This window comes from Carassius gibelio, chromosome B25, assembly GCF_023724105.1.
Source record: "Carassius gibelio isolate Cgi1373 ecotype wild population from Czech Republic chromosome B25, carGib1.2-hapl.c, whole genome shotgun sequence".
Lineage (NCBI taxonomy): Eukaryota > Metazoa > Chordata > Actinopteri > Cypriniformes > Cyprinidae > Carassius > Carassius gibelio.
The window spans coordinates 1673920-1689381 of record NC_068420.1 but is presented as its reverse complement, the minus strand read 5'-3'; the positions used below and the strand labels follow the sequence as shown (position 1 = coordinate 1689381).

Here is a 15462-nt window from a genome sequence, read left to right as displayed (position 1 = left end):
AGCTAACACCATGTTTCCTACTGATATCTTCCAAGGGTAACATATAAAGCGTGAAGAGTAGCGGCCCTAGTACTGAGCCTTGAGGTACTCCACACTGCACTTGTGATCGATATGATACATCTTCATTCACTGCTACGAACTGATGGCGGTCATATAAGTACAATTTAAACCATGCTAATGCACTTCCATTAATGCCAACAAAGTGTTCAAGTCTATGCAAAAGAATGTTGTGGTCAATTGTGTCAAACGCAGCACTAAGATCCAATTAAACTAATAGAGAGATACACCCACGATCAGATGATACGAGCAGGTCATTTGTAACTCTAAGGAGAGCAGTCTCAGTACTGCTCTAAATCCTGACTGGAAATCCTCACATATACCATTTTTCTGTAAGAATGAATATAATTGTGAGGATACCACCTTTTCTAGTATCTTGGACAGAAAAGGGAGATTTGAGATTGGTTTATAATTAACTAGTTCTTTGGGGTCAAGTTGTGTTTTTTGATGAGAGGCTTAATAACAGCCAGTTTGAAGGTTTTGGGGACATATCCTAATGACAATGAGGAATTAATAATAGTCAGAAGAGGATCTATGACTTCTGGAAGAACCTCTTTTAGGAGCTTAGTATCACGGTTCAGGGTGCTTCATCGGCTTCTCTGTTGTCTGTGTCCTGTCATTGTCTGCAGCTCGTGACCTGGGCAATCAGTGCTGATGCATCGCGCTGGTGTGTGCAGATCACGAGCTGATTGCTCTCACCTGTCGCTTGTTCCCATTTTCCCTTATATTCCTTGCTGTGTCTGTCCCTTGTTATCAGTAGATTTCGTGTTGACTTTGTGACAGTACTGTGTGTCTATTTTCTTACCTGTTTTCCACTGTGTTGCTCAGGATGTCTAGATGAGGAGTCTTACGTTGGTTGCGTGCCTGAGATCCTCTGTCTCATTTTTCCACGTCCCGTTGGGCATTGCACCTGTGGTGGTCTCCACAGCCTGTGTCCGCAGGTGACTGTACGGACGGCTCTGGAGTTGTTACACTTGGGTTTTTGTTCGTGTGTGTCTTCACACATTGGAATATTTTTGGATTCACGGTTGTTCAAATAAACTGTTTCACTTTATCCTCTGCGTTTGAGTCCTCTCTCTTCGCGCCTGACAGAATCTACTGACCATTATGGACTCAGCAGAGGAGATCGATGTCCTCCGTATCCTCAGACAGCAAGGCACGCTGCTGGGTAGACAGCAGGAGGAGATCACCGCTTCACGTCACGCATTTTCTGAGCTGTCACTGCAAATGACCCAGCTCACAGAATGTCTTGATCGGCTTTAACTATCAGTTAGCATTATTGACACACTGTTTTCCTAATGAATGTTGTTCAGTTGCTTTGACCCAATGTATTTTGTTTAAAGCGCTATATAAATAAAGGTGACTTGACTTGACTATTTTTTAGTTGTTCATCAAATTGTTCTTTTAATGTTTTCAAGTTCCATATTTCTTCAGATATCTTCCATTTAATCTCACTCTCTTTCACAAAGATAAGCCTCTGTTTATAGTTTTATTGTAGCTTGGATTCATAATCATGAGATTTATTTTAGTCTGGTATTCATTTTCTCACACAGTTTCTATCTCTAATGCTTAATATTTGTAAATGTATCATCTAGAATGAAGGCCATACTGTTGGAAATATAAAGATGATGATGAAAGAGACATGAAGCAGACGTGAAGAATCTTCAAGAGCCAGAAACACAAAGCAGACGAGTTAGTTTGGTCTCTATAAAGTTTAATTGAAGACTGAGATGAATGAAGCAGGTAATAACTGACAGGTTAGTCTAGTTAAAGAGTCGGACCTATCGTTGAACTGAACCAGCGAGTATGACGATCAGTCCATTCAATCCCATCATGCATCTGGCCTCTGAATAACTGCAGGCCGCTAAAGCTCAAGGCATTCATGCATTTGGCAAAACTCTCTCACACAGATGAACATCAGGAGCAAAAGCACTTAGTGGTGGTTTAAATGAGGAGAAACTTCAGCTCAAACACATCAAATCAATGCTCTGCTTCATTACAAACAATCTGACCCTGATGGAGTTTCTCAAAGATGAGTAAAACTTTCAAATCCTGATCAATAAAACAATCTAGAGATCATCAGATGAATGGCAGATCATATGATCTATTTATAAACATACAGATTCATGAGTTAACCGAATATAAATCATATATTCGAGCAAACACTGCACTATGAAAGTCACAGAAATAGATGAAACTGTCTGAATATCATCATTTAAAGTTGGCAACTGCAACAAACATTATTATGAAAATAAAAATGTTAAATGACATTCAGCACAATTCACCTGCCAATGACACACAGATCTGAATGATACAGTCAAAACAAAAGCAGTTTTGTGCTCAAGAAGCATTAGTTATGTGGTTATTAATGAATGTAATTAGTGTTTGTGAAACTTTCACCATGTAACTGAATCTGATGCATTAATAACTCAATGAGTCTGTGTTCACCAGTGCTGGCTAGATTACTTACAAACTCTAGTCTGTTACGGATTACAAAACTGTAGCAGTAATGTAATCTAACTACAAGTACTACATGAAATCTGATTACGTAATCTAGATTATATGTAATCAGTCACTACCCAGCACTGGTGTTCACTAAACACATTCAGTGTGAAATCACATTAAATCGCACTAAAACTTAAATGCTTTCGCTGTATTTGTTTGTTTATCAGCTGATCATATTTCATAACATTTCTGAGACTGAAGCTTGTAAATGAACACAAACCCAAACACAAACATCCGTTTCATTCAGCTGCTGATGTTCCTCACATGAACTAAATACAGATATTCAAATTATATCCTCATTTTAAAACAAAACTCTATCGCTGATATGCTAATATAAAAAGCAATGTTGAATAGACAGATATCCTATAAATTATTGCATATATAATAATCCTCTATAAGTGAATGGATGCTGAATGGAGTCGAATGTGAATTGTTGGTTTGCTTTGACTGTATCCGTCCACAGAAATAAGAGAAAGCCACTGATCTGACAATGATATAAAGACAAACATGAGACACTGATCTGTCAGCAAAAGACACAGGAAGTCTCAAAGCAGCACTTCCTGTTTCCGCTCCGTGTGGACCAATCAGCGCTCAGTGAGAGATCAGACTGTGAGATGTTGTAAGGCATATTGAACTGTTCAGACATTAAACACACGCTCTGTCCTGAATGTCCAGTCAGAGCCTCATGGTCTCTGAATATTGGTGGGTCTCCTCCTGTGAGAGTTCAGCTTTATTAAATCAGGATGAAACTACATTCAGAGAATCAAACCCAACAGAACCGTGAGGAGCAGCCAGAAGAAGCCGAGAGATGGAGACGCCAGACCGGCCGCACCTGCAAAAACAGCACAAAACTCTTATTTTACTCACTGACACACCATTAGTGGCTTTAGTAATACATTTTGGCTTGATCAGTTTGGATCTGAAAGACACGTAACTCAGTAATTTATCGATATGACGGCACTGACGGACGCCATCGACTGAGAACAAATCTTGAACTTAATTAAGCTGAATGATGCACTATTGTCTTTGTATAAAGCACTGTCAAGATGACTTGACTTGACTTTTGTGTTTTTGTCTTTACTCTGAACCAAAAGAGACACAACTGTTCAGACGTTACAGGTAAAGATGACCATTACTCATATCTCTTGACCAGTAGTTGGTGCTGTGCTGAAACTGCTCATGAATCCTCAGGTCTTGGTAAATATAGCGTGTACCAAATTTGGTGTGACTACAACAAAGTGTTGTGGAGATATAGCCTCATGTCCATTTGGGCGTCCTCTTTGCCAAATGTATTGATGTGCTATAAGAGAAGGACTGGGTCTGTCAAAAATCTGGCGAAATTCAGATTTACTGTCTAAGATGAGTTAGAAAACGTGGAGTTTCTAACCCTCAGGCTTGAGAAGTTATCAGCATAAACATGAGTGCAACTTTGAGATGGTGGTGGCACTAAAGGGTTTGAGTTAGAGACTCCAGATTTACTGTGGTTAATGTTGATACTGTCCACTATCTGTGTGCCAGACTTCATAACTACTGCAAACACTTTTATGGGCTCCCACAGACTTCCAGAGAGAAATTAAGAAAATGAACGATTGCACATGGAGCTTGAGTGCTAAATACCTCAAAAACTGCTTCTGGTTTTCCTCATTTGTATGTTACTTTGCATAAATAGCATTTGCAAAATGAATAACCAGAAATTTGTCTAGTGGGATATTGTGTTTAAAAAAAGTCTGTTTTAATTTCTATTTTAAATTTAGCTTTATTTGTAAAAATTTGTTATATGTATTGTATTGTCATATCATTGTTATTTATTATTATTTGTGTATTATTTGCAAGAAAAATACTTAAAGGACAATAACATATAATCAAATGTAAATGTAAATGTAAATACTATAATAGCCATGTTTCTCAATTTGATGGAGTCACAATACTTTAAATAATCAAACATCTACTTTATGGCTATCTGAACTATTTCTGATCGTGTGGTTATATGTATTGCATGTTGTACCAGGATTAAACCCAAACATCATCTGAAGTCACGTGATCTGTGTGTTTTCCTGAGAGATGTCTCCCTCTACTGGTCATTCAGGAGTATATCATGACAGTGCATCTCATCATCATTGACTTCATGTGAGCAGCGTTTGCACTAATAAAATCTGATAGAATCTGCATCAATACATATATAAATAGAATGAAAAACTGCTCATGAATTTCCTCATTTGTAAGTCATTGTGCAGAAAAGCTTCTGAAAAAAGAATAACTGTAAATGTGTCAAGAAGGATTTAGTTGATTTCCCAATGTTGCTTTATTGTCTTTTCCTTGTTTGTCTTTTGTGAATCGTGGATGATGAGAACAAGAACAATACTTAATGGACCGTAACATAACTTAATCTAAATGTAAAAATCATGACAGTCTTGTGTTTCTCACTTTGATGAACTTTCATTACAAACTACCAACTAATTTATTTTGTTGCTATCTTCATTATGCATGATCATGTGGTCACTTGTACTTTATCTTCTATCAGGATGATGTTCATTCACACTAAATCCTGTGTGTTTCTTGAGCATCAGCTCCATCTGCTGGACGTTCATGAGTTCTTCACTCATCTGCTTCGTGTGAGCAGTGCTTTGCACAGATCAAATCCCTTTTTTTAATGAAATGTGATTTGCTCTGAATAAAATCATCTGAATCTGACAAATGCATAAAGACATAGAAATATAACAACAAAATAATTAATTTGTAAGTCACTTGAAAAGCACTAATGTAGGCGTGTTTTGACCTGCGATGCGCACTTGTGCGAGGGCTCCGTCTCCTCCCTCGCTGTACGCACGCACCTCCACCAGGTAATCACCCTTCTTCATGGGCAGATCGATGGACTGCTTCACTGTGGTGTACAGCGACCCGCTGGGCTGCCCCTCCGGCCTGTACAGGACCTGAGTGAGAACAGCACCACATCAAGAACTGACAGAGCCCACCAGATTTACACACAACCCACACATTTCTATAACACAAGAAAGGAGGATTCAGTGAAAATAATGCTATACCAGGAACAGAAAATAACTTTTCCATTAAAGAGCGATATTTACCCCCTTAAACTTATCTTCGGGGGCATTTGTACCTTCATAAGGACAAAATCCTTCATCTTACTCAATATATGCAGTTGGAATGTTAAGCCACTGATACCAGTCAGATCAACATCCAGCTTTGCACTGCAGAAGTGGCACAGAAGCTGCATCAGATGTGCATTTAGATTGATTTACTGTTTAATGCAGCTCAGAGATGCAATCAATGCATTTACACTGCAGTTATAATCACAAGTATAACGTTATCAGATTAATGTTTTGAGTCCAAAATATACTGAATATAGAACTATGAAATATAACCACCACTTAGTGTTGCCAAATCACACAGTATCTTTGATGTGAATCCCTGATTTACTAATTTAACCGAGTCATTTAAGAATGAAGCACATGCATATTCTGCCATAAAATAGATATGATAAAAATATTAAGAGTAATACTGTGTACTAGTATGGAGTTTATTTGGTAAAACAGCATGGTGCTTCAAAATTGGACTGTCCAATGTGAACCCAGACAGATGGCTACACTAGCAGCACATTATATTCGAAACATTGCCGTATTTATAAGTCTTAGAGTCTTTATAAGTCTGTGGGACAGTCGCAAGCCATCAGGTTTTCATCCAAAATATCTTAAACTGTGTTCCGAAGACAAACTGAGCTTTTATGGGTTTGAAATGACATGGGGTAAGTGATCCTTTAACCTGAGAAATAAATAATAAAAACTGATGATGTAATTGTCATAGGGAACACGTTACTTTATAAAATGCTTGATATAGACATGGTTTCCAAAGTGATCTACACCCAGATAATCATATTCTACTATATTATCTTTGAGGATGTGCACTGTATATATTGATTTCTGATGACATCATGGGGTCAAAGGTCAAACAACAGCGGCTGGATGTGAACAGGCTGATAATGTCAGTCAAATCACTACATCTATTTTTTCTCTTTGTTTCTTGAAGCACACATTGACTCAATAATCACTCACACACTCACTCATCCAGAGGATGTTAATCATCTCTCACTGCTGTGAATCAGCTGCCAGCACTAATTAAACATCATTAAGCTCATCATGTCTTGAGTTTGACACACGCAGCAGCAGCAGAGAGACACAGAAACTCATCCAAAACTTCAGCTCATATTTAATGAGCTCTTCATATGCATGTTACATTTTAACTCCATGAATCCAGTAAGACAAGCACACTAAATCAAATGCAGCAGGTAAAGGGTTAACCCTTCAGTTTTCGGTGTTTATCTGACCTTATACCCCTCCACCGTCGACTCGTTGGCCAGCGGCTCCACCTGCTCCCAGGCGATGTTAATGTTTGTGCCGCTGTAGCTCAACTTCGTGCCGATGATTTTAGGAGGCCGACTAGGAGCTGAGAAAAACACAATCAGATCAGAAAATAACAGTAACATAAATAACAATTATTTCTATTTTAACATCACATTAATTGTTGTATTCTTTTCTCCTAACACAGTAGAATGCATCCTAAAATCTCTGGTTCCTCTGGCTCCTGTGAGACTCACGTGCTCTCCTGGTGTGGATCTTGCGGCGGTGGCTGGACGGTCCGTATCCAGCACCATTGTACGCCCGCACCTCGATCAGGTAATGTGAGCTGGGCTTCATGTTGTCCAGACGCGTGTGGTTTTCTCCACTGGACACCAGAACACGCTGCGCAGACGCCTCGTTCTCCACCGACTCCCTCCAGTACCGGACCTGAGAGACCACAGCCCACAAACTAACATACTACCACAGTTTTACTTTTAGTTTTAAATTAAAATTTGTCTTTTTGGTTTAATTTTTTTATCATTTTGTTGTTTTATATTTTTTTTTATTAGTTTACATTTTATTTAAATGTTAGTTGAAGTTCACTTAGTTTTAGTTATTTTAGTACATCAAATACAAACCAAATGAAAATGAGAAATGTTGCCTTAAGCTGAAATAAAAAGTTTTAAGGTTTAGATATTTTATTAGAATTTTTTTATTTGTTTTAGTATTAATTGACCCTTTCTGTATAACAACAATAAAAATATAATAATACATATTTTTTACACAATAAATATTGGCTTGATGCAACCCCCACCCCACTATTGGCTGGTTCTGAGGAAGGTCTGATGTGATTGGCTGGTTCTGATTAAGGTCTGATGTGATTGGCTGGTTCTGAGGTCAGTTTGGTGTAATTGGCTGGTTCTGAGGTCAGTCTGATGTGATTGGCTGGTTCTGAGGTTCTGAGCTCAGTCTCGTGTGATTGGCTGGTTCTGAGGTCAGTTTGGTGTGATTGGCTGGTTCTGAGCTCAGTTTGGTGTGATTGGCTGGTTCTGAGGTTAGTGTGATGTGATTGGCTGGTTCTGAGGTCAGTTTGGTGTGATTGGCTGGTTCTGAGGTCTGTCTGATGTGATTGGCTGGTTCTGAGGTCAGTCTGATGTGATTGGCTGGTTCTGAGGTTAGTGTGATTGGCTGGTTCTGAGGTCAGTTTGGTGTGATTGGCTGGTTCTGAGGTCAGTCTGATGTGATTGGCTGGTTCTGAGGTCAGTCTGATGTGATTGGCTGGTTCTGAGGTTAGTGTGATTGGCTGGTTCTGAGGTTAGTCTGGTGCGATTGGCTGGTTCTGAGGTCAGTTTGGTGTGATTGGCTGGTTCTGAGGTTAGTGTGATGTGATTGGCTGGTTCTGAGGTCAGTTTGGTGTGATTGGCTGGTTCTGAGGTCAATCTGATGTGATTGGCTGTCTGATGCAATCGGATGGTTCTGAGGTCAATCTGATGCGATCGGCTGGTTCTGAGGTCAATCTGATGTGATTGGCTGGTTCTGAGGTTAGTCTGATGTGATTGGCTGGTTCTGAGGTTCTGAGCTCAGTCTCGTGTGATTGGCTGCTTCTTTGGTCATTCTGATGTGATTGGCTGGTTCTGAGGTCAGTCTGGTGTGATTGGCTGGTTCTGAGGTCAATCTGATGTGATTGGCTGGTTCTGAGGTTAGTCTGATGTGATTGGCTGGTTCTGAGGTTCTGAGCTCAGTCTCGTGTGATTGGCTGCTTCTTTGGTCATTCTGATGTGATTGGCTGGTTCTGAGGTCAGTCTGGTGTGATTGGCTGGTTCTGAGGTCAGTCTGGTGTGATTGGCTGGTTCTGAGGTCAGTCTGATGCGATTGGCTGGTTCTGAGGTCAGTCTGATGCGATTGGCTGGTTCTGAGGTCAGTCTGATGCGATTGGCTGGTTCTGAGGTCAGTCTGATGTGATTGGCTGGTTCTGAGGTTAGTCTGGTGCGATTGGCTGGTTCTGAGGTCAGTTTGGTGTGATTGGCTGGTTCTGAGGTTAGTGTGATGTGATTGGCTGGTTCTGAGGTCAGTTTGGTGTGATTGGCTGGTTCTGAGGTCAGTCTGATGTGATTGGCTGGTTCTGAGGTCAGTCTGATGTGATTGGCTGGTTCTGAGGTTAGTGCGATTGGTTGGTTCTGATGTCAGTCTGGTGTGATTGGCTGGCTCTGAGGTTAGTGTGATGCGATTGGCTGGTTCTGAGGTCAGTCTGATGCGATCGGCTGGTTCTGAGGTCAATCTGATGTGATTGGCTGGTTCTGAGGTTCTGAGCTCAGTCTCGTGTGATTGGCTTGTTCTTAGGTCAGTCTGATGTGATTGGCTTGTTCTGAGGTCAGTCTGAGCGATTGGCTGGTTCTGAGGTCAGTCTGAGCGATTGGCTGGTTCTGAGGTCAGTCTGATGCAATCGGCTGGTTCTGAGGTCAATCTGATGCGATCGGCTGGTTCTGAGGTCAATCTGATGTGATTGGCTGGTTCTGAGGTTAGTCTGATGTGATTGGCTGGTTCTGAGGTTCTGAGCTCAGTCTCGTGTGATTGGCTGCTTCTTTGGTCATTCTGATGTGATTGGCTGGTTCTGAGGTCAGTCTGGTGTGATTGGCTGGTTCTGAGGTCAGTTTGGTGTGATTGGCTGGTTCTGAGGTTCTGAGCTCAGTCTCGTGTGATTGGCTGGTTCTTAGGTCAGTCTGATGTGATTGGCTGGTTCTGAGGTCAGTCTGGTGTGATTGGCTGGTTCTGAGGTCAGTCTGGTGTGATTGGCTGGTTCTAAGGTCAATCTGATGCGATCGGCTGGTTCTGATGTCAGTCTGGTGCGATCGGCTGGTTCTGAGGTTAGTGCGATTGGCTGGTTCTGATGTCAGTCTGGTGCGATTGGCTGGTTCTGAGGTCAGTCTGGTGCGATTGGCTGGTTCTGAGGTTAGTGTGATGCGATTGGCTGGTTCTGAGGTCAGTCTGATGCGATCGGCTGGTTCTGAGGTCAATCTGATGTGATTGGCTGGTTCTGAGGTTAGTCTGATGTGATTGGCTGGTTCTGAGGTTCTGAGCTCAGTCTCGTGTGATTGGCTGGTTCTTAGGTCAGTCTGATGTGATTGGCTGGTTCTGAGGTCAGTCTGAGCGATTGGCTGGTTCTGAGGTCAGTCTGATGCAATCGGCTGGTTCTGAGGTCAATCTGATGCGATCGGCTGGTTCTGAGGTCAATCTGATGTGATTGGCTGGTTCTGAGGTCAGTCTGGTGTGATTGGCTGGTTCTGAGGTTCTGAGCTCAGTCTCGTGTGATTGGCTGGTTCTTAGGTCAGTCTGATGTGATTGGCTGGTTCTGAGGTCAGTCTGGTGTGATTTGGCTGGTTCTGAGGTCAGTCTGGTGTGATTGGCTGGTTCTAAGGTCAATCTGATGCGATCGGCTGGTTCTGAGGTCAAGCTGATGTGATTTGGCTGGTTCTGAGGTCAGTCTGGTGTGATTGGCTGGTTCTAAGGTCAATCTGATGCGATCGGCTGGTTCTGAGGTTAGTGTGATTGGCTGTCTGATGCAATCGGATGGTTCTGAGGTCAATCTGATGCGATCGGCTGGTTCTGAGGTCAAGCTGATGTGATTTGGCTGGTTCTGAGGTCAGTCTGGTGTGATTGGCTGGTTCTAAGGTCAATCTGATGCGATCGGCTGGTTCTGAGGTCAAGCTGATGTGATTTGGCTGGTTCTGAGGTCAGTCTGGTGTGATTGGCTGGTTCTGAGGTCAATCTGATGCGATCGGCTGGTTCTGAGGTCAATCTGATGCGATCGGCTGGTTCTGAGGTCAAGCTGATGTGATTGGCTGGTTCTGAGGTTAGTCTGATGTGATTGGCTGGTTCTGAGGTTCTGAGCTCAGTCTCGTGTGATTGGCTGGTTCTGAGGTTAGTCTGATGTGATTGGCTGGTTCTGAGGTTCTGAGCTCAGTTTGGTGTGATTGGCTGGTTCTGAGATCAGTCTGGTGTGATTGGCTGGTTCTGAGGTTAGTGTGGTGTGATTGGCTGGTTCTGAGGTTAGTCTGATGTTATTGGCTGGTTCTGAGGTTAGTGCGGTGTGATTGGCTGGTTCTGAGGTTAGTCTGATGTTATTGGCTGGTTCTGAGGTTAGTGTGGTGTGATTGGCTGGCTCTGAGGTTAGTGTGATGCGATCGGCTGGTTCTGAGGTCAATCTGATGTGATTGGCTGGTTCTGAGGTTAGTCTGATGTGATTGGCTGGTTCTGAGGTTCTGAGCTCTGTCTCGTGTGATTGGCTGGTTCTGAGGTCAGTGTGGAGTGATTGGCTGGTTCTGAGGTTAGTGTGATTGGCTGGTTCTGAGGTTAGTCTGGTGGTACCTGGTATCCTTCAACCGTCTGCAGCTGTAGAGGTATCCAGGACACGACGGCTTCTGTGGCAGACAGCGTCCTCGCCTCGATGATGCTGGGAGCTTCTGCAGGAACTGAGATGGAAACACATCAGTGAGATCACTAGTTCAGGTGGTTTAACCTGTAAATCTGCAGCGGTGTGTCCCTCACCATCCTGAGAGGAGTAGATGAAGGAGCTGACACTGAACGGCCCTTCACCCTGACTGTTGAAGACCTTCATCTTCACCTCAAACCTGGTGGACGGGGGGATTTTCGGGTCTTTGTGGACATACTTTCGTGCCTGTGGATCTGTCACCGTCACCCTCATCCACTCGGGGTCATTATGAGGCTTGAAGGCGATGATGTAGCCAAAATTACTGCCGTAGTAGTACTGTGGCTGGACCGGCTGTAGACACAAACCACATCAAAACAGTTCTTGGTTTTGACCAAAGCAAATAGATAAAGTGCAACAAAATAAACACTTAAATGTGCAGTTTAGATCACTCTGAAATGGAAATTAAAAGAGAGAATTGCATCTTGCTGGTGTTTGGATTGTGATTTGTTCTTAATGTGGTAAACGTGAGCACTGCACCGTCCATGTGATGGTGAGCTCACGACTGGCTTCTCCTCCTCCAGCGATGTCTGACGGAGACACAACCGGCCCTACAGAGAGACATGACAGTATATATACACGCTAAGGCATTGCTATGCTATTACAGGTACTATGGTGTTCTAGAGGAGTCCAGTGGTTTCCCAGAATGCTGCTGGAGAACTAACACACTGCTGTTTAATACTTAGTGTTTATGGTTTAATCAGATCACTATCAGCAAAAGGTCTACTGACGATTGACATAACGTAAAAAAATCGCATGCACATTTTGATTCAAGCTCCATTTAGACCTGATGCAGTGTAAGCTTATTAAACATGACTTCTGATCATTTTCAACTAAGGGAAAGGAAAAGGATGGGATGTAACATTTGCCAAATATCTTTTACTCTGGGTTTGTGCTCTGCATTTCACCCGTCCAAGGGCACACACACAGCAGTAACGGTTTTTACTACATTCAGCCCCCTTTTTACTAATTAAAAATATAAGAAAGTCTTTAAAATATCATATCATACATTAATTATTCATGAAAACCAGTGTGATGCATTTCAGTATTCATGATAACTTTATCTGAATATATCATTATATGAAACGTGTAAGAACAAACAATCTGAGAATTACCAGTAAATTTGAATTAACAGAACTGATTTATTTTAACTTGTAACCCAAAATAGTCCAGATTTATGAAACCTACTGTATATTTCTGTAATAAAACAGCATCAATATTAGGCTGGAATGCTTTAAAATAAAATATATTAATAACCCTTGATTTTACCATAGAAAGGTTGTCAGTATTCCTGGCTGCAGAGTTAAGTGAGGGGCTTCTCTAATTCATCAAATTCAGACTATTTGGTCTCTTAACTTTTGCTCTGCACCCGCTGGGCTGTATTTTATTGTTATCCAAATTATATCTAGTGTATTTACAGTGTGTTGTTAATTAGCAGAATTTAGCCCTAAAAGTGTGAGATGTGCTAACGAGCATAAATATATTTTACAAAAGTATTCTTGAGACATTTATTTTTTAATCATAAAAATAAATCCCCAGAAGGACAGAAGGAGCTCACTGGTTTCTCTGGTGGTGATTCTGGGCGAGGGGTCACTGGGGGGTCCGGTGCCCAGTGTGTTGGTGGCGATGACCCTGAACTCATACTCTGTCCAGGGCGTCAGATTGACCACGCTGACCATGTCTGCAGATCCCTCCACATCCACTGGAGCTGAAGACACACAGACTCAGTGATACTGGTTTAGATCTAAACTACTGCTGTAGTCTAGTCACACTTTATTAACAGATGATCATCAGATCAAATAATCCACTCAAATATTACTATATTACAGTTATTTCAACTGCTTACATTTTCAAAACTTTGCCTCTTTTTTTTTTTTTTTTTTTTACAAAACTTTACACACACATCCGAGAATTGCACTCACAAAATATAAAACACACATCTCTTATAAAATAAAGCACTGCATTCAAAATATCACAAACACCTCTCAAAAGCAAACATTTGTCTCACGTTGCAAACATCTTTGCCATAACACGATAATTTGGATACATTACGTGCACACAGTTATTCATAACCTGAAGCTCTCTTGTGTTTGTGAATACAGTATATTACACAGAGCCAGAGAGAAGAGACACATCAGTCTTGTGTAGTTGTGTAGCTGTGTGTTTACAGGCCTGTTCCAAGCACCTGTGGGGAGTCAGTGTGTTACAGTTCTACAAGTGAAGATTGGTGTGTCAGCAGTGTAATTAGACACACTGATGTATCGTCCTACAGTGAATGTGGTGATGTACTCACAGGTGGAGGCGTCTCTCCAGTCCTGCTGCGCTCGCACGTCTCTGTACTGGACGCTGTATTTGGAGATGGGACTCAAGTTATCTGTGCCGTGACTCCAGGTGACCCTCACACTGCTGGTCATCACCTCGTCCACTCGCACACCTACAGGAGGACCAGGAGGACCTGAGGATGAGGAGACACAGGATCTGGTGATGTACAGACTCTGAGACACAGGTACATCAGCAGCGGTGTCACTCACAGCTCACAGAGACCGAGGTTTATCTGAAGATGAGAAGTGTGTCTGACCTCTGACCAGCAGCTGCGCGGAGGCCGTGATGTTGTCCACCGGCGTCTGTGCTGTACAGCTGTAACGTCCGGCGTGTCTCAGCTGTGTGTTACTGATCAACAGCTCTGAGCTGGACGTCCCATCCTGATTAACATCCTGAGCAACAATCAGCTCAATTACTACACTAGCACAACACACCAGACACAGCATCAGCAATAACTAATGATAACTACAGCCGTTAGGGTTAGTCATGATGATGAAGCTTTTATCCAGAACCAACAAAAGAGCAATAACTCTTTACTGTTATACAGTAGTCTCATTATACTAATTGTATTTACATTACAGTTTTCATAGGTAGCATTACGGTTACCTTTCATTGTTATCATAGTAATCATTTATAGTTGTCATTATAGTTATTGTTTTTGGTGTTAAGGCATCCACAATGGTATTATTAATGAAGACTCTGGATTCATTAACACTGAATAAATAATGATCAGATGTTTGTCATCAGTATTAAACAGCTGAAGCCTGAACTGACCATTTTGTGCTCGTAGTGCTCTCTGTCTCGGTCGAAGTCGATGAGGTGTGTGTCGAGGGACCAGATGAAGCTGAGGTCGAGGCTGGGGTCATGTGATGCGGCGCACTGCATCCTGGTACTCTGGCCCACGCTGATGTCAGCACTGGACGGGGCCAGAGAGATCTTTGTGGCGTCTGAGGAGAGAGACACTCGTTATCCTCTGAATCTCCCTTCTGCTGAGGACCATCGGTTCATCGGATCTGTTTGTGTGTCGTACCGGTGACTGACAGAGATCCGCTGCTGTTCACTCGGCCGCGCTCGTTCTCTGCTGAACAGGTGTATTCACCTTCGTCTGATCTGGTGATGTTCAGAAGCTCTAGACTCCCGTCCGGCCGAATGAAGATCCTGCAATCGTGAAAGACAGACTGAGTGTGACAAAGGGTAAAGGGATGTGTGAGATGACCTCTGCGTGACCTCTGACCTGCTGGAGTTGTGCAGGAGCTCACTTCCTTTGCTCCAGGAGATGCTCGGCCGGGGCGCTGCTCGGGGTTTGCAGTCAATCACCACGCGCCCGTTTTTGGCCCCCAGAAGTTTGGGTTTCACTGGGTTCCTCTCAAATGAAGGAGCGCCGGCTGGAAAACAACACATTCAGTGGAAGAACTAGCAGTGTCCCTCAAGATCTTCAACCCTGTGAGACCAGGTTTACAGCTAGTATTGATACCAAACCATGATTCCTCACCGAACACCCGCAGCTCGGCGTTGGCGTATATCGTGCCGTGACGGTTCTCAGCGATACACTGATACATCCCTGAATCATCAAACGTCAGGTCTGTGAAACGCAACTCGTGGTTCTTGGCGTACTGAAGGAAGAGAACAGATTCATCCGTCAGAACCCAAGACTGCTTTCATCAGAAATCATCCACAGTCATATTTCTACCAGTGATGCGCAGGTTGATCCAAAATCAGCGGGTGCCTGCGGTTACGAGT

The 15462-nt window shown here is 42.6% G+C and overlaps 1 protein-coding gene and 1 long non-coding RNA gene across 3 annotated transcripts in view; one reads left to right on the top strand and one right to left on the bottom strand.

Annotated features, from left to right (window-relative positions):
- Nucleotides 1–1754: 1754 nt before the first annotated feature.
- The window catches only part of LOC128014651 (contactin-1a), a 44073-nt gene continuing 30365 nt past the window's right edge, over nt 1755–15462 (bottom strand). For both annotated transcript variants that reach the window (XM_052598356.1, XM_052598357.1), the window contains exons 11-24: nt 15215–15335; nt 14957–15107; nt 14753–14880; nt 14497–14669; nt 13979–14114; nt 13694–13855; nt 12959–13108; nt 11881–11951; nt 11460–11694; nt 11280–11383; nt 7172–7361; nt 6902–7020; nt 5339–5492; nt 1755–3394 (exon numbers count right to left, since the gene is read on the bottom strand). In XM_052598356.1, the coding sequence (XP_052454316.1) occupies nt 3318–3394; nt 5339–5492; nt 6902–7020; nt 7172–7361; nt 11280–11383; nt 11460–11694; nt 11881–11951; nt 12959–13108; nt 13694–13855; nt 13979–14114; nt 14497–14669; nt 14753–14880; nt 14957–15107; nt 15215–15335 (1971 nt within the window). In that variant the 3' untranslated portion in view covers nt 1755–3317. The remainder of the gene's footprint in view (nt 3395–5338; nt 5493–6901; nt 7021–7171; nt 7362–11279; nt 11384–11459; nt 11695–11880; nt 11952–12958; nt 13109–13693; nt 13856–13978; nt 14115–14496; nt 14670–14752; nt 14881–14956; nt 15108–15214; nt 15336–15462) is intronic.
- LOC128014691 (uncharacterized) lies at nt 7904–9708 on the top strand. The gene is made up of 3 exons (XR_008183630.1): nt 7904–8028; nt 8922–9071; nt 9659–9708. It is a non-coding gene; the product is annotated as an uncharacterized LOC128014691 (long non-coding RNA).